This window comes from Rhinopithecus roxellana, chromosome 19, assembly GCF_007565055.1.
Source record: "Rhinopithecus roxellana isolate Shanxi Qingling chromosome 19, ASM756505v1, whole genome shotgun sequence".
Classification (NCBI taxonomy): Eukaryota; Metazoa; Chordata; class Mammalia; order Primates; family Cercopithecidae; genus Rhinopithecus; species Rhinopithecus roxellana.
The window spans coordinates 38,521,144-38,548,819 of NC_044567.1; the positions used below are offsets into that span (position 1 = coordinate 38,521,144).

Consider the following 27,676-nt stretch of genomic DNA (forward strand, 5'->3'; position numbering starts at 1 on the left):
TGGACATTACAGGATGAAAAAAGAAAATGGTGGAAGCTGATTTTTGACATCCAATCTGATTTTAGGATATTCTATTTTTGTGATATACATTAAAAACTTACCTTATAACCAGGAAACAGTTGGTTCTGTTACCGACAGCAAAATAGTCAGCTGTGGTCAAAATATCAATCCCATGCGGGAAAGTGCCCTAATAAGAAAGTGAAATTGGGGGGAAAAGAAGAATTTGAATGAGCAAAGGCATTTCACCAAGTTCCATCATCATATCCACAGACACTGACACTGACGAACCCCGAGCCCTGAGGCAGGTGGCAAGCGAGCTACACGCCACAGACACTGCTCCCCGAGGACTTCCACGTCACACTGCCTTCCTGACGGGCTCCCCAGACCACACCACGCCCAGTAACCGAAACCACCCACAAGGATTTCATCGTTTCAAACAACTCAAACGTTTCCACTTCGGTATGTTGTAGATCTTTCCTTAAAACATACACCGTAAATGGGCTTCAGGTTTCAACAGTGTTCCAGCCACTGACCTCCACCAGCCCGAGCCCCATGCCACAAAGCTGGCAGGTCGGTGCACACCAGAGCAAGCAGGCCTGGGTCAGGTCGGGGATGCAGACGCCTGCCCAGTCTACGAAGCCTGGACCAGAGCCCAGGCCTCGCTCAGCTGTCCTGGGCGGACAGGACGTTGACTGGGGGTGGCCGGCCCAGCCGGTTCTGGGGGGTGGTGACAGCTGATCCCAGAAGCATAGAGGACCAGCAGCCCCCAAGCCTCTGACATGGGAGAGGCGGCACCTCCTCCCACCCCACGACAGCCTCCCAGTGGAGCCCCAGCTCTAGCCCCGAAGGCTGCATGGCGTTACTGAGACCATTCTCAGGTTCCAGGATTTGAAATTCTGAAAACAACATAAATAATTTCCTAAGAAAATACAAATGACAAACTTTGAACCAAACACAGAAAGCCTTACACAGCTATAAACCGCAGCAGGGTTTTTCAAAGGCCTCCCAGGCCTGCCCACCTCCGAGCCCGGGATCCAGATCCCTCCTTGACTTTAACACACTCATCACCACCCTGCACTTCATCATGAAAACCTCACACCTTCATCCGTGTCATCGCTTCGCAAATAAAGTAGCTGAACAGCCAGCTCTCCTGAGAACACCCAGGGCCACACCCCTGCTTCCCGCCAGGAGAGCCGGAATGAGCAGGTACCATGCGGCTTTCTCCCAGCAAATCCTTCCCAAGGGTTACACTGGGAGCTTGGGCTGCTGGAGATACCAGAAACTTCCGCCTGAGGCTGCTGGAATCAGTGACAGCACGAGCGTCCTTCACTGAACCGTGGAACAGGGGAGAAACCGGCACCCGAGTGGAGGTGTTGCGGCTCACTCTGCAGAAAGACAGCAGGTGCCACAACCTGGGATGTCGCCCACTGCGGGGCAACGCCACGTCCCACATTCCGGCAGGCAGGAGCCCAGGGAAACGCCGGGGTGGCCCAGGACCAAGTCTCACTGAGAACAAGAACAAGGGGACTCTGTGCCCAGCATTCCCCCACGGTGAGAACAAAGCAAGACCAACACAGGGGCTAAGGCTCCGTCTGGCCAGGCTGAGGCTGGAACAACAGGCTCCGAGCAGACAAAGGTGGGCTCAGCTGCCCTGAGCCTCAACCTCTTCACCTGTGCAGGGAGGAAGTTGGGGGCCTGGGTGTGGACAGGCCACCACAAGGGCCCGGTGGTGTTGGGGGCCTGGACAGCACTCGCCTAGGAGCAGGGTCATGGGGCTGGCATGTCTGGCAGGCCCTGGACACGAAAGTTGCCCATGGGTTAGTCACCACCTGCTCAAGAGCCTCCGGGCTCAGTGGGGAGAAGGCAGAGACCACTCAGGACTAGAGTCTCCAACTCCAGCCAAGATGAGCCTGGACAGAGAAGCTGGTCCCTCGTCTCTGCCCCCAGCCCCCTCCGTGTTCCCCAGGCCGCTCCCCAACCACCCCCCATTTCTCCTGCTGTTACCCAGTAGCCTCTACTGTAAATGCATTTCTTACAACTTCATTCCAAATCTGTGTATTAGAAACAGCCTTCTCCAAATCCAAGGGTTTTTAGGCTGCTTCCCTGCGTGCTACGTAACACGTCTGCTCCCATTAGCTTCGCCAAGTTCTCGACCTTCTTCTCAAATGTTTCTATCCAACCTCAGCAGGACACGGCCATGCGGGCCCGGGGGACACTCCGGACCTGCGCATCTCACACTTCTTTCAAAGTTTGTGTCTCTTCAAAGTCTGTGCAGCTTCTTCCACGAGGCTCCCGCTACTGTCCGCATGCGGGTCACTGTGCGGAATGCTCTGAGACTCACGGGGCTCAGGCTCAGGACTGAGGTGCAAGACTCCTGCACCCACGGGAATATCCCATTTTTTGGCTGCTTGCCTAAATTTAGACCAAGTTTAAAGGCCTTTCCTTTCCCTGTCAATCAATCCCCAACCTAAGCTGCCCCGACAAAGGTAACATGACTCAAATCTAGCCACACACACAGGGAAGCCGGTCAGCTCAGCTGCAGGGCCCCATGGCTCCCTACGTGGCCCGGCTGCTCCTCCCAGGAAGCAGCATCTGGGAACCCGGAACAGAGTGTGATGGTGGAGTGTGGCCCAGGGCCTACACAGCGTGGTCGCCACCCCAGGCTCTGGCCTCAACACGCCCCCCTCCAGTGGGGGCGCTGGAGGGGCTGGAAGCCCAGGAACAGGCAGACGACTTCTCCTGGGCTGTCACTCTCCAGGAAGCTGGCAAGTCCGTCAGCTCAGCTAAGTGGTTTCCAAGAAGCTCCTTCTTCCTCACAGCAGCCACACTCTCCACTCAAAAGCCCAAACCTCATTCATGTTCTCCTCGGCCTGTGCGGCTCTTGCTGTCTGCATACCCAGGCTCCCCTTCCAAGGCTGGTGTCTCTTCCTAATGAACTGGCTCCTACCAGGGCTCAGGGCTCTGAACGCGTGCAGACCCCACGGCACCCCAAGGACACTGGGTGGGCCTCGGCCACCTCGGGCCAACAAGAGGAAGTCATGCCCCTTCCTGGGCTCTGTCTAAAGAAAGCCGCCCACACCACTCATGCCAGGCTCCTCGAGAACCATTTCAATAACATGCACAAGTCCTCATCTGCCTGCCTCTCCAGCTGACTCTGGCGTCCGGCTTTTCCTTTGGACTCATTTGGCCTTGATGCTTCCACTCCAAGTCGGACACCTTTGCCTGGAGGGTTCCCCACAGGTCAGAAAGGTACGCAGGCCACGTGCACACCATGCCGCCCCACACGACCCAGCCACAGCCCAGACCCCGGCTGTGTTTGCTTTGCTGCCCGGGAATCCAGAACCTTCTCGGCTGACTTCTCTGGGAACCTTGCTTCCCGCCCAGGTGCAGCCCAGACCCTGGTCCCCTCTCCAGCCTCTGTCCCACTCTCCTGCAAGGCCCGACCACACGCCCAAGATGTGACGTCATCACACACAACATGAATAACCTGGGCCCCCATTCACAGGTGAAGCTGACCAGTGACCAGATGGCAGGGTCAGAGGGCACAGCAAAAGCAGCCTCAGCATGATGAGGGGTCGTGGGGTCCACAGCTCCTGGGAGCTGGCTTCTGGGCCCACCTACGGTCCGGATAAGGCACAAGCTGACGTCAACAGAGCCAGCTCCTGCTCTGTGTGGGATGAGGCGGGGTCAGGTCTGCGTCCGTGCAAGGCCAGCCTGGTCCCAGGGACCCGCCCCACCCTGCAGAGTCACATTACGTGGCCCTTGGCAACGCGTAAAACACAGCTTTCCGGCCTGTGTGTGCAAAGTGCTGTACGTGCAGGTTCCCAGTGACCCTGCCGCTGATGTAGCCACACCACACCTCGCAGTGCGAAAAGACACCGGGGTTATGGCTCTCCAGATTCCTACCTGTAAACCTGCAGGAAGCTTTTGGAAGAAAGGTGTTTAAAAGCAGCCATACCTGTCTCCCCACATTCTCCTGGAAGGCGGCCTGCGGAGCAAAGAACAAACACAGCAGGTAAGCGAGGTCAGCTTCCGCCAACACCAGAGGCAAGTTCAGAACAAACAGCACAACGTCAATGACCCACGGCTTTATTTTTTAAATAAAAGCCCTCGTTGTTGGCTGAACAGAGCCTCAAGGTGTGTCACTCTGCTTTTACGTCCTGGTGCTCTTTAAAACCACAATTTAAGAATTCAAGTTTATAAACTCAGACACATCCTGAAAACTGGCCTTTACCACTGAGCCTCCCAGCAGCACCACGTGGAGGCCCCAGCTGTCAACACGGAGAGACAGGCAGGCAGGTTAAAGCACAGCCCAGAGCCCCAACACTCTTCCTCAGGAGCTCTGTGAGGCAGCTCATGGTCACCAACTGGCACCGCATGCCGCCCTCCAGGGAGGGCACTCTGCCCACACCCATGGCACAGTGTCAACAGGCTAAGTCCCAGGCCGGGCACAGGCCCAGAGCAGGGGCCGCGGAAAAGGTTGAAATGTGAACTTCAACAGGATGAAGTGCTTCCAGGAGGCCTCTCATGTCCTCCCCACACACCCTGCCCTCCTTAGGCACACCAACCAGGCAGAGCAGGTTACCTGGGCAAGGTGACAAACACACCTCCCTTCCCATGTGTCACCAGCGGGTGCCCCGTCCTTCCCAAAAGCACCTGGGCTCAGAGTTCTCGGGGCTGGAGACACAGGGGACTTCAGCATCCCAGGAAGACCCAACAAAGTGCACACACGGCCACACCACACACGCCACCAGCACGGGGTGGGGTCAGGGAGGCCGGAGGCTTCAGGGAGCACGCTCTGGAGAAGCGACCTCCTGCCTGGCAGGATTCCTGCCAACACTTGCCTGGGGGCTTCCTGAGAGCAAGGCCGAATGAGGGCTGCTGGTAGGTGCACACACAGACGGGCACCAGGTAAAGGAACCGAAACACAGCCACCCAGGGTCTGTGCCCCCAACCACCAGGGAAAAGGAGCAGACACACCCACCACCTCTGGCCAATCACACAGAAACCAGACATGCAGGTGGTTCCAAGACAGACCCCTGGGCTGGGCTGGAGATTGGCAGAAACAGGTGCTTGGCAGCTCTTACACGGGGAGGGAAGAGGCCTGACTGCTGCCGTTTGACATTTTGTCACTTTTGAGATAAATTCAATAGGAAAGTAAGAAGCAAAACCTGCCAAAAGGCAATGCAACAAAGATACTCTAACGTTAATTTAACACACACTATTTAGGAACACATGTACTATTCCAGTGGTATCTAAAAGATGTTTAAAAAATTCAAGACTTATGTGGAAGAGCACAAGCCCTAAAACAGGGAAAACAATCCTGAGAAAGCAGACGCTGGGAGGCATCGCCCTACCCAGTGTGAAGGCTGACTACGTGCAGCAGCGTCACAGCACAGCCCGTCACACAGTGCGCACTGGCGGGACAGACACGCAGACCAACCAGCAGGGCAGAACACATGGCACAGCATCCCTGGGACCTGGTGAGGTGGAGTTCCCAGACCTTAAGAAAGTCTTCATGTCTTAAAAAGCACTAAAAACATGATCCACTAAAACAAAAAACTGATCAAGACCCCGGCAGAATTAAAAAATTAAAAACTTTGCCCTATTAAAGAGGATGGAAAAATGAGCCAGAGACTGGGAGAGAGCCAAACACAAACCCAACACAGGACCAGAATCCCACATATGTAAAGAGTGCTCAAAACTCAACAACAAAAAACAATCCACTTAGAAAATGAGTAAAGACCTGAGCAGATGTTTCACCAAAGAGGAGGTACAGATGGCAAGTAAGCCCGTGAAAGGTACTCCACACCACCAGGCATGACAGAAACGCAGGTAAAGACCACAACAACATATCACCACACGCCTGTCAGAAAGGCCGACACAGAAAACGGTGGCCACATCAGACGCAGGCGAGGACAGAGAAAGGCAGGGCTGCTGACAGGTGGTGGTGCGAACGCGAATGGTGCAGCCACTCTAGAAAGCAGTTTAAATGTCCAACTACCACGACCCAGAAACTACTCCTGGCATTTATCCCAGAGAAACGGAAGCTACACTCACACGAAAACCTGAGCACAAACGTTTACAGCAGCTTAAAGACCAGAAACCATCCTGATGCCCTAACACATAAACGGTCACACAAACCACGGCACCCTCAGCAACAGAAGCTCGGGGTGGATCTCCAGAGAGCTGTGCCGAGAAGAAAGCTACAGCGTTAGAGGCCACAGAGTTCATTCACACGGCATTCCCGAGACGACAGAAGAGGCAACGGAGAGCCGACCAGTGGCTGCCAAGGGTCAGGAGAGGGAAACAGCAGGGGCTGTGGGCAAAGCAGGAGCACAGGCCTCTCGGGGAGACGGGGCTGCCGTGTATCCTGACTGTGGTAGTGGATACATGAATTTGTATGTGATACAATCACACAGAACTAAACGCCTGAGCACGCATGGTGCGCACACGCGCACACACGTGCACATACACGCACACATGCACACGTGCACATGCACACACGTACACGCACATGCATGCACACACACGGGTACGGGTAAAACCAAGGAAGTAGGAATAAGGCTGGTGGGTTGGCTCGATGCTCACGTCTAGGCTGCGATGTTCCACTGCGCTTTTGCCAGATTTTATCATGGAGGCAATGGTGAAACACGCATGAGCTCTCCCCGCATTAGTCTTTAAAACTGCATGTAAATCTCTGCCAGGCGCAACGGCTCACGTCTGTAATCCCAGCACTTTGGGAGGCTGAGACGGGCAGATCACGTGAGGTCAGGAGTCCGAAACCATCCCGGCCAACATGGTGAAACCCTGTCTCTACTAAAAATACAAAAAGTAGCCGGGCGTGGTGGCACATGCCTGTAATCCCAGCAACTCGGGAGGCTGAGGCAGGAGAATTGCTTGAACCGGGGAGGCGGAGGTTGCAATGAGCCAAGATCGCACCACTGCACTGGGAAGGAAGGGAGGGAAGAAGGGAGAGAAGGAAAGGAAGAAGGGAAGGAGGGAGGGAGGGAAGGAGGGAGGGAAGGAGGGACACACTGCATATAAATCTCAATTAACCCAAAATAAAAAGTCACAAATAGAGGTCAGACACTAAATATCCAATGAAATGCTGGATGAAAAGATTTAAAATCTTTTCAGTTAAATGGGGCTTTAAGTGCCTTTACTTTAACTGTCAGTGAACAGGGGCCCCATCCCCACCCCCTTCCTCGTGATGAACAAGAAGCCACGACCACCCCGTCTCTACTGCCCCTTCCTTCCCGGCAGGGGACACGTCTTTCTGCAACGTCAGCACGTTTGGGGGCCTGCTAGACTCCTTCCAATGTGTGGAAAAACCAGCGCTCAGCAACGAACACAGCTGGGACTGTTTTCACAAACTCACTCACACGCTGACTGCCGGAGTCGCCACACTCCTGCCAATGCTGAGAACCAGCTGCAGCACCTTCCTCGCCGCGTTACTGGGAGGGTCACACACCGCAGGATGCCCGACCGCAGCCTTTGCTGCCGTGGCCAGTCTCGACACGGGAGCACCAAGGCAAGGCAGGGCGTCCAGAGCTCAGGGGCAGGGACCGTGTCCAGCCCCAAGGAGGGACGGGACTCCAGTGCCTTTCACTGCTGCCTCCTGGCCGGTGCTGAAGAGGCCTCGGGGCCCCACAGGGTGACCGCCCCCAGTGAGACAGCGTGGAACAGGAACCCAGCTGAGCCAGGAAGACCGAGACATCTTTATCTGAAAGCAGCAGCTCCACAGTTGGAAAAAATGATTCCCAATGCTGAGGCCCTCAATCCTCACATTTCCTAACAAGCTTTAAACAGAGAATCTTTTACCTTTGGCTGTTTTAATTTTGCAAGCTACTGGATAAGCAAGGTGCACTCCGGTGGTATTTATCAGAAAAGATTTATTGCCAGTTTAACGGGATTTTAATGTGAAAAAATGATTTATATTATTTCACCTCATATTCAGGGTTCATAGAAACTTAAGTACTTTAATTTTATTACTGCTTCCCATGAAATGTCTTAGGTTGCAGTAAAGAACATCTAAAAGCTTATTTTTAAGTACAGATTTAACATAAGATTTTATTATATTTCAAAGTCTTACAATTACTGCCTTTGGGTAAATATCAGGGCAAAAATGTGACGACTTCCCAAAAAAATTATGAGGTTTTCTACTGACACTGAAGACAAAATAAGAGCAGCTTCAGGGACAGAGAAGAGCCTCTGAGCTCTCCTGCTGAATTCTCTCTAGTTTTAAAGGACCTGAGACAGAGAAAGACTTCTCACTACTTCAGGACACAGACAGCAGGCAGGCCACCACAAGCTGCAGAAGATGACTAGAAAGACTTGAAGGCATCATCTGAGCTCCTGCACGTGAGAGAGAAAACCAACTCCGCACCTGCACAGTCCCACACACTGCAGGGCTGACAGGAAATACTCACCAGTCCCAGCACCCTTCCACCTGGCCCACTGGCCCCTGAGTCTGACAGTAACGGGAGCGTCAACGGCTCCCTCAACAGGTGCCAACTATGCTGAGCCTGGACACAGAGTTCCAGCAGCTCGAGCCCAGGAGGATGGGCCCACCCCATCACCAAAAGCCAACCTCACCCCCCCCCTTTCTCAAAATGCTGCCTCTCCGTTCTTACCCTCTTAAAACGTGTTCAGCATCTTATCTGTATCTGAAATCAAGACTCTCATCTTGAGACTGGTCCACTGTCTCAGCTGCCTGCTTTCTGGGGTCCCAAGAGACTCAGGCCTCACTCCAGCCCAGCTCTGAGCCAAATGAAGTAGTCTGGTCAGCGCGGCAGCACTTGCTACCGCTCCTCACACCCAGAATTCACCCCAAACGTCACAGAGCTCCCTCTGGAGGAAACCAGCCATCTGTGATCAAGACGCACCCAGTCCTGCAGGCCCCATATCCAGTAAGGCCCGGGCGAGTGTGGCCGGGTGAAGCAGAGCTGACCACTGCTCGCAACAGCCCCTCCTGAGGCTCAAAGGTCACCTGGTGAGTGACCATCCCGCCACCACATTCTGGCCACCCTCACAGAACCCACTCTCTTTCGCGTCTTCGGCGCACAGCTGCCTGTACTCAGACCTGTCATCGGGCACGTCCCACTCGCCTGCATCGCCCAGCAACCCCCAGCAGTGATGGCTGCAGCTCTGGGGATGCTTGGGGTGTGGGGACTTAACCCTGACCACCCTTCACACGCTGAAGCCACGGCCCTCCCCAACACCCAGAGACAGTAAGCTGCAGCTCCTGCTGCTGACGGGTGAGCTGACCAGGTGGCAGCACACAGAGGAGCATCGGGGAGATCAGGACCGCCCCCCACCTTCGTGACAGGAAACATCAAAATGAGAAACTTACAGAGGCTGCTCTTCTGCAGTTTACATCCCGGTCAAACACCGCGGCGATCACCAATGCGCTGTGAAAACAAGAAAGGATTAATTAAAAAGGAATCTGTAAAATAGTACAGACCACACAGTATCGACGAGAAAGCCTTTCTCTCACGACTCAAGCCCACTTGAGGTTCAGACATGCCCCGCAAGCAACATGCAGCTTGAGGCACCCAGACACTGCAAACAGACACATGTGACCCCTAAGACACCAGACGCCATGCGGGAGCTGGGGGTGGCTGACCCTGGTTCTAAGGAGAGCCACGAGACAGCGCACACCAAGGGCGTAGGATCAAAGGGCCGTGAGGACAGGGCCTGGGGCAGAACGCACCTGGCCTGCTGTGCTGATGCGGAGTGGGAGGAGGGGAGGTCCAGTGAACGAAAAGACAGAAATGGGGTGCCCTGGAGGACGAGAACTGGCAGCGTTTGGGGGGTCGGGGGCGGTGGCAAACCAAGGTGGCTGACAGAAATGCCCCAGGGCAGGGGCTGTCCAGGTCCTGCAGACCACGCCGCGCACACAGCCTAACTCTGCAGAAACGCATGAGCACCCACCGTGCCCAGAGGGGTCTGAGGCCCTGCAGGCAGGGTATCTGGCGGAGGCCCCTTCCAGAGAGTGTCAGGAAACCCACCGCACCACACACAGATGCCAAGGCACTGCCTCCACGCAAGCCACACTCAGACAAGGCTTCTCCTGGCCCCCGTCAGACTCCTTGGGCCTCATTACGTCCTCTCGTGAGATCACCCAGCTTAGTTACTGTGAATAACCCAGAACGCTCTCATCGGACGCTGCACAGAACACAGGGGGTTTGGGGCAGGGCAGAGGACAATCACCCTTTCTAAAGAAGGCTTGAGAGATTGTGTCTCCTACCAGCCTAAAGGGAAAAGGTGGAAAACAGAATTTCAGACACGTGGAGATAAGTGGCCTCCACAGCCGCCAGCGCCTCCCAGGTTCCTGGTTTCCAGGTCTCCTAGGGGCCAAGTGCTCTGCCTCATTCTAGGGAAGTTGACAGACCTGAGCCATGGGGCAGGGCCCACGTCAACATGAAGGATGCCGGGGACACGCACAGGGGACAGTGGTGATGCCAGCTGTGCGCCCTCTCACCAGCTCTGCTGTTAAACAAGCTAAATGTGAAAGATACATCCAGCTGAGGAAAAGCGTGTGGGTTCCATTGCAGAGAGTAAGTCCCACTCCAGCCTGGCAACGCAGACACTGTCAGCACCACACCCTGACTCCCAGGGCGTGTGTGTGAGGCGCCGGCCCCACCAGCCACAACGTACACGACGTCCCGCCTGTTCTGCATCTCACACTGTCTGTCGCCCCAGACCCAGACTCACTGGCCTTACTCTCCAGGTTCACAGCATACCTCTCAGGCAAGGGGCTCCTGTATCCTCATGTTCTCTGCGCTCCTCCCTCCCTGGCCCCATGAGTCCCGAGGGTGTGGGCTTGGGGATGCTGAGCCAGGAGACCTACAAACTACAGCCACAGAGCTGAAACTCGGGCATTTATCAGAGAGAGCACTTGTCCCCCAACCTCCAGCGCTGGGCACAGGTGCCTGCTCCAGGCCCTGGAGATGGCCCAGAAGATGCCACAGAGCCTCGCACTCCTGACTCAGGTTCTGGGGCCACAGTCTCCTCCAGCGAGTCTAGCATGGGGGCGGGGGGGGGGGGGGGGGCGGGAGGCGGAGCTTGATAGTGGGGTGCTGGGCAGAGACTGAAGGAGGCAGGAGAAATGGGTGGGAAGGCCCTATGGGTGGGAGTGTGTCTGAGTGAGCAGCCCACAGAGGTGAGCCCACAGCAAACGAGGAGGAGCAGGACAGCTGGCCCCACGGCCAGTTGAGAAAGTCCTCCCTGCGGCTGGACTCTGTACTTCCTCGGACACGCTAGGGCATGTGACTCGGGCCTCGTGACCAAGCGCTCTGCTGCTGGGGCTTCAGGGACGCCCAACCAACCAGGAGCCCCGGGAGAAGCCAAAGGTTGGGTGGGGCAGCAGCTGGATGGCCAAGAGGGCCTCGATTCTGGGGAAATGCCTGCAAGTCTCACAGGCTCTGCCTGGGAGGGAGAGCAGGAGGGAAGGGGAAAGAGAGAGGAGTGTGTGGTCACCGAGAACCACAATAAAAACAGAAATTTGTGGATGGAAAGGGTGGAAAATTAAACTAAAAATACAGTATAAACGTAGAAGCATCTTTGGAAATAAGAATGGCAAACAAAATTAAGCAAAACAGAAACAACACAATACAAACCACCAGGTGCATTTTCCATCCCAGTCAAGCTCAGACACGCTGAGGCCCAGAGGAGGCCCCACAACACCATCAACACAGCCCAAAACACAGCCACCAACCACAGGCAAAGCCAGGAGGGCATGCAGGCATGGGGTACCCTGCGGCTCAAGCAGAGGGGCCCCTCCAGCCCCCGCCGCAGCAGCAGGCCCATTTCGGCTGGGAGCAAGAAGCTTCCATCCAGAGCGGGTGCAGGGCTGTCCGGAGTGGCCTAGCAGCTCTCCCCACCGGCTGCTCCAGCATCAGCACAGCCCAGACCCACGTTCCGGGACCTCCTCAGGATGCTGCAGAAGCTCCACACCCCTCAGCAGCGAACGGCCGAATGAGCTACGTTTACTCGGTTTAATCACTAACAACCACAGATCACCAGTGGATACAGCATTTATTTCACATTTCAGAGAAACGCTTGCACACTGAAGGGACAATCTGTGGTCTCGGTGTGGAAAGGCCTCCTTCTACCACAGGGTCACTTCTCAGCTCTGGTATGCAGACCACCATCGGGCAGAGACAGACCCCAGCGTCCAGGCCACAGCAGCCAGCCTTGCAAACAAAAGCCAGGAACCAGAGCCAGAAAAAAAAAAACAAAAACAAAAAAAACAGAAGGGGAATATCCCCAAGGGGAACAGGGTGGGAAGCTTCTGAGGACTGGGGGAGGCCCTTCCCAAAAGCACTGGCCTCCCTGCCCTGAGGCCCTGCCCTGTGTGGCCACAGCCACAAACAAAGCCCAGAGCTATGGGAGTACACGGCTTCCTTCCGAGTTCCGCCTCAAGCCGAACAAAGTCTACCCCTCGGCCAACTGCTCACTCACAATCCAAGGATGGCCACACCACCGCCCTCTGCACCCTAGGGAGACGGCAACAACAAAGTCCCTCACAAACGAGTCACTGCTATGCTCAGACAGACCCTGCAAGACATCTTCCCCGTCCAGCCCCTCCTGCTCCTGCAGACAGACAGATGGGCGTCACTGTGTGGGGAGCCTGCGGTAGGGGACCTGCAGTTCCTGCAGATGCCTCCGGGCCCAGCACCTCCCAAGACCACGGAAGCCCACCCGCTACTTGCCCTGAGGGCCTGGACGCCTACTCCTGTTCTCTACCTGCCTCCTCTGGCCAGATCCTTGGGGCATCCAGCAGCACACCCAGGTCTTTCAGTTCCTCCAGGTAAACAACAACAAAGTCCTAAGCCCAACCACCCTGGTCACAGCACATCTGTCCACACCCTTGTCTTCGGCAGAATAACACCCCTCCCAAAGATGGGGTGCCCCCCTTCAAACACGTTCCTTACGTGGCAAAGGGGAATTAAGGTTGGCAGTCAGCTGACCCTAAGATGGGGAGAGGCCTGGATTACTCCTGCAGCCCAGCGGGTGCGAAACACAATGGCACGCCAGCGGCCTCGGCCACACCTGTGCTCTATCTGCCTGTGGGAGGCAGAGGAAGGAGGGTCCCTCGAGCCCAGGAGTTTGAGTCCAGCCTGGGCAACACAGCAAGATCCCCATCTAGACAGACTGATAAGTAGACAGGTAAGGAGGTAAATCCACACAGGAAGGGGGAAGGAAGGACAGACACAGGAGGCAGAAGAAAGGGTCACAGGCATAAGGTATGCGAAGGATGCAGCCAGACGTGGACGTGGCTGGCTGTGAAGGTGAATGAAGGGCCCATGAGCAAAGGAATGTGGGCAACTCAGGCAGGGAAGCAGAGTCTTCCCTTGAGTCCCCTTGAGCCTCCAGAAAGGATGGGAGACACCGAAGGAGACGGCTAGGGCACCTCCGTCCAGTAACATGCCACTCCGCAACAAAAGGAAAGATCACTGGGATGAGTCTCAAGGGCGTTCTCCAAGTCAAAGAAGCCAGAATCAAAAGCCTATTGTGCATTTCGGTTTCTAAGACACCCCAGAAACGGTAAACTATCAGGACCAAAAGCAGATCAATGGTGGCCCAGGGTTGGGGAGCAGACTGGGGAGTTTTGGGGGGAGATGGACTGTCCTGTTTGGTGCTAGAGTTGTAGAACACAATCACATGCAGACTGAAGAAGCAACAATCACAGACCTGGGGAGACCAGCACAGAGGGAACTGGCAGATGTGTCTGCATCCCGGACCAGCCAGAAGGGCTGACCCGAGCAATGGCCCCAGCAATGCTAGGCCCGGGGTGGGGAAGATGCACAGAGTGTCCCACCCTGGGACGCTGTGTGAGTCTGTTGCTCACACAGGTGTGGGCCGTCAGCTCTGAAATCACGTCAGATGCGTGACAGCAGAGCATGCTGCACAGGAGGCCCAGACGCGGCACGCGAAGGGAGACCAGGAGGAAGCTGGGCTAGAGCCGATGTCTGTGCAAACGTGGACTGTGAAGAGAGGCACACGCTCAGCTACAGAGGAGGGAGGGAACCTAGAGGCAGCTGAGGCCAAGCCCAGCGTCCTGGATTCCAAATACCGTTCTCCACTGAGAGGATCTGAGATTCCTGGGAAGTGGTGGGTGCCAGGGCTGGGACAGGGGCAGAAAGATAAGCCACGTGCATCTTGTGGTGCCAGAAGGAAAGAAAAAACACTCAGGGAAAAAAAAAAACAGGATCTTGCTGAAATGACACAGAAGCCAACCTGAAGTGGCCAAAGCTGGAGCAATTTCAGTAACATTAATAACAATAGTTAGTGTTAGATTATAACTCAAACAACATTAATAACAATAGTGTTAGAGGATAACCCCCAAAACAGGATGAGCACCCATGAGTCCAGACTGGCAGGAGCGAATGATGAAATAAAGCTGGGAAGGAACCAGGCTTCCCTAAGAACGAGCTGCAATCACTGAACGTCGGAGTGGGAAACAGGAACTAACCACCAGACCACAACAAGGTTCTTGGACAGAGCTCGGCTGGGGTGAAAACCGAAGGAGAAACAGCAGGATGCTGCACAGCCTTCGAGTACCCCCCAAGAACATTGCTAGTTACAGAGGAAAACACAGTCCCCTCAAGTGGAGGCACCTGGCAGGCCCCATCTTGACCAGGGATCAAGGTCCAGACCAAGCAGGAGCCGTCGTGGGGCGCTGCAGGCCCAGCACAGCACACGGAGGAGGGCAGGTCACCTCACATCGCTCTTTCCAGTAACGCACGAGAAAACATGACGGAGAGAGGGGCATCCTACAGAACACCTGGCCAGTCCTCTCTGGAGGTCTCAGGGTCAAATCCACAGGGGCGGAAGGCAGGCGGGCAGTGCCGGGCTTGGAGCGGGTGACGGGACCTGGCACACATGGCTTCTGTCTGGGGTGAGGTCTCAAGTCTGAGAATACACTAAATACCAATGAACTGTGGGCCCTAAAGGGGTGAATTTTATGGCAGGTGAATTAATCTCAATAAAACCTATTTCTTAAGTGCCCAAACATCAAGAAAGACAAAGACTGAGAAGCCGTCACAGAGCAAAGGAGGCTAAGGGCACAGGACCACCAGGTGCCACGGGGGGTCCCAGGCAGACTAGCCTCTTAGTGGCCTTTATCCCACACAGCACCTCCTGGCTTCCGAATGTGCGATGTTCATGTTGGAGAACGCCGTCGAGGGTCTAGAAAAACTCTACTGGTTTTGGAATTCTTGAAGTCTAAAATGAGTTCAGAATTAAAAGTTATTTTGGAAAGCAACTAATTATCTAAAGATCTTAAAAGATCCAGTATTAGTATCTGGGAAGCCTTCTGTTAACACTGCTTTCACCACTTGAAACTGAAAATTTTGAGTTTAATTTCAGAAAAACTCTATTAACAGAAAAGCACTCCCTTTTCCTCTCTACACTCTTTATAACAAACTATAGCCTAAATAAGAGAATAACGCGGGTTTAAAATTAAAGGGAGCTCACGTTACATCAGCACGAACGTTTTAAGATCAGTCCTATTTCAACACATCACAATGGCTTTTGTTAACGAAATCTCAGAATCATTAAACTGATCAAGACATATGAACGTGATCTTTTGATAACTAAAAGTTCTATAACTGCAGCTGGGCACAGTGGTTCACACCTGTAATCCTAGCACTCTGGGAGGCCAAGGTGGGTGGATCACAAGGTCAGGAGTTCCAGAACAGCCTGGCCAACACGGTGAAACCCCGTCTCTACTAAAAACACAGAACATTCAGTCGGGGGTGGTGGTGTGCTCCTGTAATCCCAGCTACTCGGCAGGCAGAAGAACTGCTTGAACCTGAGAGGCAGAGGTTGCAGTGAGCCGAGATTGCACCACTGCACTCCAGCCTGGGTGACAGAGGAAGACTCCGTCTCAAGAAGAAAAAAAAAAAGTTATATAACTGCTATTTTTTAACAACAAATGGCAGTTTATTCTAAATCTTTTCAGAATGCATAGAAATTTGTGTCACATTTACACATGAACAAGAGGTTCATTTTTTAAAACCCATAAAGCCACGTGTTCTAGGGAAAAATACTAATCAAGAATTTCTGGTTTCCTTTAACATTTGTCAGAAGAGGAACATAGGCTTACATCTTTATTGACTCTGGCTCCAGCCAGTAATACTGAAAGGTCACATTTTACACTGAATTCTTGAAATTTGCTATTTGTTTTTTTTTTGTTTTTTGTTTTTTTTTTTTTGAGACGGGGCTGGAGTGCAGTGGCCAGATCTCAGCTCACTGCAAGCTCCGCCTCAGCCTCCAGAGCAGCTGGGACTACAGGCGCCCGCCATCTCGCCCGGCTAGTTTTTTTGTATTTTTAGTAGAGACAGGGTTTCACCATGTTAGCCAGGATGGTCTCGATCTCCTGACCTCGTGATCCGCCCATCTCGGCCTCCCAAAGTGCTGGGATTACAGGCTTGAGCCACCGCGCCCGGCCTATTTGTTTAAATTACTATATTTAAAGTATGGAACATTGATTAATGAGGAAAGAATGGAAGAAAGAGAAGAAACTTAAAATCATCTACCATCCTAACCAGGTCTAACCCTCTAAGGTCAGTGTTGTTCAGTCCAGCTCAACAGCTCCTCTAAGGCAGCCAGACCAGCTGACACCAGGAGACACCAGGAGCTCCCGGCTTCCTCTCCCGGCAGTGCTCAGCAGTTTGGACACAGACCACACGGCTGCGCAAAGCCAGAGCCACACTGCCGGGCAGCTTACCTGAAGCAAGAGTGGTGCGGAGGCCAGCTTCTGGGGAGCCACGTGGGCTTCCGCAGGCAAAGCTGGCCTCGGGAGGAATGACCACAGCCTGGCCCACTTCCACTGAGCTGGCTCCCGCCATGAGAAGTCAATGTCACGATAGTTGCTGCTGTGTGTGTATTTTACCGAACCTCACAGAAAGTTGTAGGACAAATATAGCAACGCCTGAAAAACACTGCTTTTAATTAACTACAGACTCCCAAGCTAATTCAAGCAATCAACTAGATATGGACCTACAACAAGTTGAACACTGTCCTGATTTGCACACTTATTAAAACAGCTCTAATTTTCTCATTCTCAGAACAAAACTGGCTCATTCTCAGAACAAAACTGGCTCATCGAGAAATAAATACAAACAGGTTTAATGATGCTGGTTAAATATAAATACAAAAGCTCCTTCCTAAACGACGGCTCCAACAGGGCACCCAACGTCCCACGTGGGCCTCCCAGTTTCCCTTTGCAGGAACACCCTGAGTGAGTCAACACGTTCATCTCCCGTCCCCGGGAACCTGGAGAGAGACGCTGCAAGGCCGCGAGACGGACCAGCCTGTCTGCGCTGACACGCGCCCCAGGTGTCCCTGCCCGTTTGCTTTCGCTGGAGAAGTTTATGTGAAACTTCACTAGGATTTCCCAACACAGAGAAATGGTCTGTGTCAAACAGAAAGGGATTCTCTTTCCTGTCCTTGTCAAGGGGAAGTGCACGCCTCGACCTGCCCCAAGCTCCGGGCACCTCATTTTCGGCAGGTACGGCAAAGTACAGACCTCACCCCAGCTCAAGTTTTCTTATTTATATGATATTTTATAGCAATAAAAAGCCAATTACACGATCTTTACCTTAAGTAACAATAATTCTGTCATTTGAAAGTCAAACATTTTAAAAATATCAGACTAGTAATTTGTTACCCATCCCTGTTTTTTGAAAGCTGCAAATCATATCTTCCTTCACGTAAAACTGGGCCTGCCTATGGCTGAATTCTCCTAACCCCCAAGAACCAAAGCTCACACTAATCCACACAGTGGTAAAATACGAGAAACTTTTTAAGTGGTTTCGAGTCACACCTGAGCTGATGTGGAGGCAGGATTTGCCAGGTTTCACGGGGTTAGGACTCTGGTCGGTAACGGCCACTTAACTTTTCTTGAAAAACAAGGGTTGTCTTCCCCTGGAAGCTGTGCCACTGAGAAACACCACACCAGTGAGACAAGACGTAGCTTTGAGCAATGCCTGCCATTTCCTGATTTTCCAGGACAATCCTGCCCCCGAGGAAGAGATCTCGGATCTGCAGGCCTCGGCGGATCCTCCCTGGGCCGCGCAGCTCAGCAGGTTTGCTCCAGGTGGAGGCCGAGTCAGAGGCTGCCCGCAGGCAGGGGAGGGCCCTGTGGCTGCCTGGGCGGAGCTGATGTCAACATGAGCTGCTTACAAAAGAGTTTCAGGTGAGGAAATCACTGGACGCACAATGGCAACAGCAGCGTAGGGCTCGGCTTTCTTTTCCTTCTTGCAAATGAGATTGTGATTACTGGTTAGGAGGGATTTTGTAGATAACACACAACCACTCCGTCCCACTTTAACTTCACAGTGTCCCTGCCCCTGAATCACACTCAGCTGGTCAGCGAAATCCATTCGCTACTCCAACAATTATCCCACCTCTGAAGCTACCTGTGTGCAACACTGAGGAAATCAGGTTTTCAAAACCAACACTACCTTCAAAACATGAGAAAAGTTACCTGAGAAGCTCCTTTTGATATTTATAAAACAGGGACAGTATACATCCACACCATGAGGTGGAAGAACAGTTCATCCAAAGTTTTTTTTAGCAAAAAGCTAGGAAACAATTAGAAAAAGTGAGCCACCAAACCCCCGTATTGACTCTCAGAAGAGTCAGGCACCCGAGGAGTGAGGAGCAGCTGCTGCCCCCATTTCCCTGCGAAAATTACACTCTGATGATCTGATCCCAAGCATGCACTGCTCCAGGACCCACCGAAGAGCTTGTGAAAGTTAGAGAAATCAAGATTGTATCACGTTCCCAAACTGACAGGCATAAAAGCTGGTAATTAAAATGTGGTCACTTATGACAAACCAAGGGAGGCAGATCTGGAAGGGCACACCCCAACCGATACCCGGGTGCGCAGGGCTCCTGGGCAGGGAGGCTCGCACCAGCAGCATCCCACACGCAGCCTGGCGCAGCCTGACTCACAGCCCGCCCGGCCGGATGCCTGGAGCCTGCCTGGGTCAGGGAGGGGCCCAGGTTCTCTAAGAACCCGTTGGACAAGCCCGACACCCAGGCCGGCGGGCACGGCTCCAAGGGCACCCTTGGGTCTGCGGCCGGGACGCACAGATAAAGGGGCGAGAGGGGCACAATGCCAGCTCCAGGCTAAGGCGTCAGAAGCCTGTGAGCTGCGAGCCCTGAGGCCCCAGCAGCTGCAGGCTCGGTGTGCGCAGTGCGCACAAGGGAACCCGGGAGCCATGGTGGAGGCCCATCCAGGACGTCCAAAAACTAAAGCCCCACGAGATCAAAGCCAAGTGGGACCCAGGCCAACGCCAGCCCCGCCACACGCTGTGGAGGACCTCGCTGTGTAGTCCAGGCTACTCTAGAAACTCACGTCCTTCTTCAAGCCTGCAGCCCACGGTGCGTCCTACAGTCCTTCAGGCCTAACCCAGAAACTCAGGAGTCCCAGGGCCCCCCTTTTGCACGCCCCGCCCAACGTGCCCCAGACAGAAGTCACACTCACCCCGACCACACCTCCCACCGTGGGACCCCCACACAACCCCCGGGAGTACCTCCACAGCACGATGGGCTCAACCCCACACCCAGCTGGGCAGACCGCGGCCATGCCAGTGCTGGTCCACACGCGGCAGCTGCTCCAGAAGAGGAGCCCCGGTCAGGACCCTCACGGGGCCTACAGGAGCCTGTGCAGGGGCGGCTCAAGGGGCTCCGAAGTGAGGAAGATGACCCTGGAGCAAGACGGTCCCCTGTGGAAACTGTGCAAGAGAACAGGAACCCAGCCCGGAAGGTTCATGCCTGAGAGAGAGCGAACAGATCACCGAGCGACCCCAGCCTCTGTGAATCGGGCCTAGGAATAAGCGAGCAGGCCACCGAGCGGCGCCAACCTCCTTCGCAAAGCACAGGCCCGCCTGCACCAGGACTACCGATTGACTGGCCCCCAGCCTTCCACACCCACACCGAGGCCAGGCTCCACGCACATCGGCAGGTTTTTATGGATATTTCACTCTGGAACGATGAGGTCTAACACTGCCAAAGGCAGAAGTTATTAATCTGCCTGTCCAGGACCTTCAGTAAGAACTTTCTTGCTCATGGCTTTTCTCTCCGGCCCCAGCTAAGCTGCGAGCCCTGTCCAGTAGTGAGGACTTCACTTGTTCGGATGGTTCCGCCTACAACTCTCCAAAGTCAGCACCTGATCTGGAGACTCTCATGACAGTCACCCTACAGTGGGATCAGCTTTCCCCCAAAACAGAGAACCAATGAGTTATGGCCCCCATGCGGCCCTGGGTTCCGTGCCCACCTAAACGCCCTCCCAGGTGAGTGGGGGTTTTGCCTCACCCCTATCTCCTGTGCCAGCCCTCAGCCCTGGCCCTGCCCCTCCTGTGACACTGGACCAGAGAGTTCCTCCCAGGAAGAAGGGCAGGCCCAGGTTCCAGTGACGCTGACACACTTAGACAAAATATGAGGCTGGAAAGGAAATCCGTGAGGATTTTCACTGTGAAATGGGAGCCACCATCTGAGGAGCCGGATTCAGCCGCAAACGTCACCCGTCTGAATCACGGGTCTTTCCAGGGCCTCACAGAAGGTGGTAAGGAGCTTTTCAGCCACGAGGCAGCGCCGAGCCCCGGGCCAGGGCCTGGGTCTGCTGCCCAGACGGGCCTGGCTCAGAAGCTGTCAGCCACAAGGTGCCGGACAAGTGTCTTCAGTGCTGTCCTGACTTCCTCAGTGAAACTGGAATGCGGTGGCACCTGCCCACCTCGCAGGGTTGCTAAGGAAACTGAGTGAGGTATCAGTGTAAGTTTTCTCATTCTGTGACTATTCATATAAACAGTAAGAGAAATTTTTTTGCTTTCACTGCCTAGTTGCAGGATCAACTTCCTAAAAGTGCAGGAACAGGGCAAGGAAGTAACAGGAAGAGCCTTTCCTGAGGCTAATCACACTCAAGAGCTCCCGCACACAGACAGCAGGGCTGCAGGCCGGCACCGGCACGTGGCAGGGCCTCAGGAGCTCAGCAGGGGCCCAAAGCCAGGCCTCTCCATCTTTCCATCTTCTCTGCTCCACTCTGCAAGGTACTGCTCCCTGAAGACCACCAGCAGCCAAGTCCCTGCCCAGCAGCGCCACCAGAGTGGCCACTGGGGACAGCAGCGGACAGAGGCCACACCTGCTCCCAGCCACCCCAGACCTCCCTGACCTCAGGTAAGCCACACTCTCCACAACACACTGGCCAGCACCAGCACCCTCCAGCCACGCTGCTCTCCTCTGAAGAGAAGCAGGACAGGAGGGATGTGCATGTTCACAGCTGCCTTGGGAAACACAGGGCCTCCCTGGATAGGAGGAGGACCCTTGGCTCCTCTCAGGCTGATGCAAGAACCTAGACTATGAGATGCCGGCCACGTGCTGCAGGCCCAGGAAAGTAACAGGGTTGAGCTCCCTCTCTGGCGCTCCTAAGTACTTGGTAAGATGGAACAGCAGTGGGCAAGAACAAGAGAAAGTGCCTGTCACCAAGACCCTTCGGAGCTCATGCCAGTGTGTGGCTCACGAGCTACTTGTCGGACAGAGCCAGTGGCACCTCCACCCGGGGGGTTCACTGTGGGTGCTCATGGGGTGTGGGGGGCAGAGGGGACCCAGCACTTCAGCCTGAGCCTGCCACCAGGTGCATCTACCACTGGCGCCCCACCCACCCAGACCAAAGGAGCAGCCCTTCCGGGTGGAAGCCGGGGACGCTGCATCCCGTGACCCCGACAGGGGCTGAAGTCAGCTTCCCCAGTTCATTTCCTAGTGAAAGTTGTCGGATGAAGTGCGGGTGTGAAACCTCGTGATGATTCAGCCATGGGCTCACACGCCCATGACGGACAGTGACGCCGAGTCGCCTTCCTCGGTGTCCCGCCTCCAGCTCCTTCATGCACAACAAGAAAGGAAGCGCCTGCCTTCTTCAGCACAAAAGAACTCATTTCAGTCCACAGGCAGGTACAAAACCAGCGTACATGGCTGGATTGAATCCAATCATTTCCTACGCTGGGGGCACATCTGTTCTGCACGTTTCCTTAGCAAAAAGTATCAGCTCCTGAAAGTCGCTGGTACCAGACACCACCACAGGGCTCGGCCGGATGCATGCACTGGACACGGAGGCAAGGCCCCACCCGCCGTAGGCCGCACAGCTTCTGAGGTTCTGATGACCACATGAAACCTGCTGGCTTCAGTTCTTTCATCAAGAAGCCAGAGGGAAAAAATGGCTTCCTCCCTCCCAGAGGTTCTGAAGTGTTCACGGACATCTCAGAGGAGCTGAAGTCTGGCATGCCAGCAAAGGCTGTTGCTACTGAATATTCTCTCAAGTGCTGGTCCACAAAAACACAAAATCCAGCTCCTCAACAAAAACAAACACTGCCTAAAGACTTCCATGTCCAACATGCCTGCCGTATTCCAAAGGAACTTGAAAGGAGACAGAGACAGGAATTCGCCTCTCGGTAAGACCCATGACTGCAGGGAGTCGCACAGGCGATTCCCGTGCCCCACTTCACTTGCTTCCTCCCACGCCACCCAGGGTGCCTCCACCTGCTCCCAAGAATCTGCTGCCTGCAGGGTGGCCAAGACCTCCAAAATGTTCCTCCCACACACTTCTGCTCTGCTGGCTCCTCCACAGAAAAGGAACTTGACCTCTGAGCGGTGGCTTTGTCACAGATCCTCTGGTCAAGGAATTTCACCTGTTCGTGAGCATCTGCCATGCACACCTCTCGCGGGGAAGACAACACACGGTGCCGTCAGGGGACACGGCGTGTCCGAGGCGCCTCGACGAATGGGCCTACCTGGAGATGGCAGTCACAAAGGGCTTCAGCTCCTGAGGCTCGTAGGCACGCGCGAAGGCCCAGCACACATAGCAGGCGGCGTCCCTGACGTTGGTGCCCACGCTGCAGGAGCCCCGCTTCTCGTCGTAAGTCAGCGCCTTCAGGATCACAGCAACAACTGGGCAAGGAAAAGAGAAAAGGTGGTGAGGAGCAGACCACACGGGCAACGCATGAGGCTTCAGAGAAGCAGGACTCAGGGCCGGAGCGCGGCCATGGCGCCAGATGAGTGAGGCACACAAGCCACGTGGAGCCCACCCAGAGGCTTGGGGCTCCTGTGAGAGCCATGGCCTGGTCAGAAAACAGGCCTCCGAAAAAAAGACGCATGCCCACCAACTCAGATCCAGTGAAAGGATTTTTTAAAAGTGACATGAAGAAGCAAGAGCTCCTTCAGAACAGCACACAATGCCACCCGGGGGTCTGCTGAGTCTGAGGAGACTCAAGGAAACGCAGCTCCCACCAGGCAGGGAGGAAGAGGAGTCACTGGTTCAGGGGAGGGAGAGGTGCCACCGGTTCAGGGGAGGGAGAGGTGCCACCGGTTCAGGGGAGGGAGAGGTGCCACCGGTTCAGGGGAGGGAGAGGTGCAGATGTCGGGCAGCGCCTGGAGTCGTGCTGTCACGGCAGGTCTGGCGTGAACCAGGATGAAAATGCAAAGCTGGCCGTGGCACCTTCAGTGCTGCCTTCAGGAACCATCCGTGCAGGGTTCCTATGCAAAACAGCTATGTAGGGAAATCCGAGCTAGGTGTGGATTATCCTTCCGGCTCCATTTGAAAGTGGGTTAATGAGTAATGTGATATCACACCCGTGTGTGATTTCATTTATTTATTTTTTTGAGACAGGGTCTGGCTCTGTCTCCCAGGCTGAGCACAGTGCCACAATCTTGGCTCACTGCAGCTTCCACCTCCCAGGCACAAGCGATCCTCCCTCCTCAGCCTCCCAAGCAGCTGAGACTATAGGCATGCCACAATCACACTCAGCTACTTTTTAAATTTTCTGTAGAGATGGGATCTCGCCATGTTGCCCAGGCTACACATCATTTTTTACGTAGACACGAGAGGAATTTAGGACATGTGGTGTAAGTATATTGGGGTGTTCCAAGGAGCTCAAGTTTTACTGTATTTGCTTGATTTATTAGGTTCACATATTTCAAGTGCTTTGGAATAAATACTTGAGATCAACTGCTGAACAAAGAAAACGGAACACAGCTATGAAGCCAGCAGTGGAGACCCACGGAGCCAGGAGGAGCACCCAAGCCCCCAACCCAGCTCCGCCTCCCGGACAAGCACTCCTCCCCAGGAGGCCCTCGTGCTGAAGCACCCACACACCCAGGGCCTCACTCAGGGCTCCGCACACAACCCCCTCCATGCACACGTTGTCTGTACACTTCACACCCACCAATCGAGTTCACTAACACCACACACAGTCTGAGAAAAGGCACTCCATGGCCGGGTGCGGTGGCTCAAGCCTGTAATCCCAGCACTTTGGGAGGCCGAGACGGGCGGATCATGAGGTCAGGAGATCGAGACCATCCTGGCTAACAGGGTGAAACCCCGTCTCTACTAAAAAAATATGAAAAACTAGCCAGGCGAGGTGGCGGGCGCCTGGAGTCCCAGCTGCTTGGGAGGCTGAGGCAGAAGAATGGCGTAAACCCGGGAGTTGGAGATTGCAGTGAGCTGAGATCCGGCCACTGCACTCCAGCCTGGGCGACGGAGCAAGACTCTGTCTCAAAAAAAAAAAGAAAAGGAAAAAAAAAAAAAGAAAAGGCACTCCAGGCATGGATATATGAGAGGCTGGTTATTTGCACATGCAATTGTCATCAGATACGTTATCTCCCAGAAGAATGCACCTAGAAATGATCTTAGGCAAAACACCATAAGCAACAACTGTAGGACTATGAATATTATATGCAAATTTCCCCTTTGACTTTTTGCATCTAAGGATCTTTATGGTCTATAAAGAGCAATAAAAATGGATGTTTCTGCACAGTTTATTTTATATACATATGGTGATTACTTTTAACAAGATTATCAGTTATACATTTATTAAAACTACATAAAAATGAACTTTCTTCAAAACAGAAAATTCAAAGATACCGTGGTATCAAGGATGTGAAATTCGCCAGAGTGAGGAGCTGGGGAAACTGCCTCCTCTTAGCCCAGCCACAACGCAGGGCACCGTACACAAAGGCCCAGGGGAGCGGCAGGACATTCCAGGGTCCCCGCCAGACACCAAGGTTTCCCCAGCCTACCTGGGACCCACCCCTCTCCAAGCCTCATTTCCTCAGGACACTCCACCTGGATGTGCTGTAGGCTTCTTCAAGCCCAGTGCCCAGAGCAGAGGTGTCCTCTGGTGTGGTGCCCATACCCACGGCCAGCCCTCCCCTTGGGTGCAGGGCTGGCTCCTCCTCACTCCTCCACATTCAGACACTGTGCCATTCCCAGAGCCCACCCCAACTGCGGCAGTCATGCCTCCACAGGACCCAACGGCTCCCTCCCACCGTGGTCAGACCACCACCAGCTCTCACCCCAGGACCCCACAACACACCCTAGAAGGCCCTGCATGGCCACACAGGGCAGCTCCGCGTTCCGTCTCTCAGCCATGACTCCCTCCTGCAAAGCACTTCCTGGAGCCTCCTCCACCTGGGGGCCCTGTGCTCTCCAAGGCCCTCCTCACACAGGTCAGAGCTGGCAGCACCATCACCAGTGGGAGGCACTGAGAGTAACGGCCAGTGTGGCCATCAATCTGCAAACCAGAAACTGCTGGATGATTTGCAAGAGTATCTCTCACTTCTTGTAAATGTCGAACGTTTTCCTTCTACAAAGTGAGAGTGAGGATTACGGAATGCGTGTGAGACGCGAAACCAAACAAGAGGACGACTGTGCGAGAGAAAGCCACTGAATCTAACAAGCAGGTTCAAGATGATTATCTCGGTCTCAACTAAACCAAATCTGTAACACCCAAAAGGCCGTCAGTTGTTTGCCCTGCAACGTCCACTCTGAGCCTTCTCTACGGCTCATGTTCACTTTCTGTGCTAACAGGGCAGCCTGTTCGTGGCCAACACACATCAAAACTAACAGGCTGTGGCACCTCCAGGAGGAAAAATGTGGCACAAATGTGGCATCCCTGCCAGTCCAGGTCCCCAAGGGCAGCCACTGCAATGCCACTCCAGGGCACAAACGTGGTGTCCCTGCCAGGCCAAGTCCCCAGGGACAGCCACTGCAATGCCACTCCAGGCAGCCCCAGGCACGACCACCCAGCAACTCCACTGCCTCGGGCATCTGGGTGCAAACCACTGAGTCCCAATTTATCCATCCACTGGACAGAACCAATTCCCAACAGACAACCACGAGTGGCAGTGGCCAGCGTGGACATTGGTCTCAGGCCTCCCCCACGCCCAACGTGTGCACCTGGACACTGCTTGGCAGCCCCATGAGAAGCCCCCAAGGGAGGACACAGACCCCCCCACCCCAGGCCACTGAGGCGCTGCGGGAGCTGATCCCGCCACACCCCCAGGACCTGACCTGGGTCGGGGAGCCCAGGTTTCTGTCCCCAAGTCCGTGAGAGCTGGTTCTCTTCGGCATCAGTGTAGTCAGCTGCTGGGATGAATCAGCCACCCAGAGACAGCTGTGCAGACACGACGTCCACTAACAGGCATCTGGGCCAACACACACGCAGGCCTTCCTTCAGTCTGACCAGCACTTCCTGCTGGAAACTGATGGCGGAGGAGGTCCGGCCAGAGGCCGACCTGGCCGCTCCTCTGTCTTAAGGAGAAGAGGCCAGTTCCTGAGAGGGCTGTGGGTGGCCCACGCACACTGGGCCGCTCTCCCCAGCTGTGGACAGAGTCGCAGAGGTATGGGCTTCCCGCTGCCCTCCCTGTGCTCCCAGGGCTGAGTCCCAGCAGCAGAGAGCAAAGTCCACCTCAGCTTCTGGGGCCGCTGCCCGGGGCAGTGCTGCTACAGGCGTCCAGAAGTGCCCAGCCGGCCTCCCTCCAGGCCAGGCCACGGCGCAAAGTCCTGGGGCCGTTCACCCTCCTGCATCTCAGAAACCTCCAATCCTGTTCCATGACACCCACAACAGACGTCAGGGCCCCACACGCCAGCACATGTGAAGCGGCAGCTGCCAAGGCCTGGCTGCTGACGACATCCCAGGGAGTCCTAGAAGCTGAGGATGTTTCTCCTCGCAGGTCCCTGGAAAGGAATCTAATTTGCACAAAGTAAAACAGCTTGAGAGGGTGTGAGATGATCAATTTTCTTAACCAGAACAGAAAAACCAAGCCTCTTGGCTCTGATTCATCTTAGGGTGGTAGGTGCTACATCCTGGGGTGAAAACTGGAGTGAGGCCTGCTTCTCCTGCTCAGGATAAAGAGGAAGCCTTGGGCTGCCAGCTCTGACATCTCGGGACCCCGAACACAAGGGGCAAGCCAGCCTCGGTAGCCAGGCACCTGGGCGACCACAAAGCTGGGGGAGGGGCATGTGGAACAGAAACTCCTCTGCCATAAACTTTTATATAAAGTGATTATCAGAAAAAAATTTCAAAAACAACTCTTTCCAGATTCAACAGGTTTAAAATAAGGAAACTATCCAACAGCTCTGAACAAAAACCTTTCTCATGGTTGCACTTACACACAGCAAATGCATGTCGAGTATAGAACATACCCCAGGAGGCTTCCTTTTGGCAACCCAAGCCCAGCCATGTAATTTAAAAACCCTTCTCTCTAGACAGCTTGTCATTTGTTGAACACCAATCGCCTGAGGAAAAAGCAGCCTCCAGGTGACAGAAACAACTTAACCCTCAGAGCACCACAGTCCCCACTGCAGTATGCGACCCCAAGGGGCAGA

The 27,676-nt window shown here is 54.4% G+C and overlaps 1 protein-coding gene across 1 annotated transcript in view; it reads right to left on the reverse strand.

Moving 5' to 3' along the window:
- TBCD (tubulin folding cofactor D) overlaps positions 1–27,676 on the reverse strand; it is a 220,329-nt gene that overhangs the window by 84,801 nt on the left and 107,852 nt on the right. Inside the window, exons 14-17 of the mRNA XM_010354383.2 lie at positions 22,803–22,959; positions 9,356–9,413; positions 3,959–3,988; positions 102–187 (exon numbers count right to left, since the gene is read on the reverse strand). Of these exons, the coding sequence (XP_010352685.1) occupies positions 102–187; positions 3,959–3,988; positions 9,356–9,413; positions 22,803–22,959 (331 nt within the window). The remainder of the gene's footprint in view (positions 1–101; positions 188–3,958; positions 3,989–9,355; positions 9,414–22,802; positions 22,960–27,676) is intronic.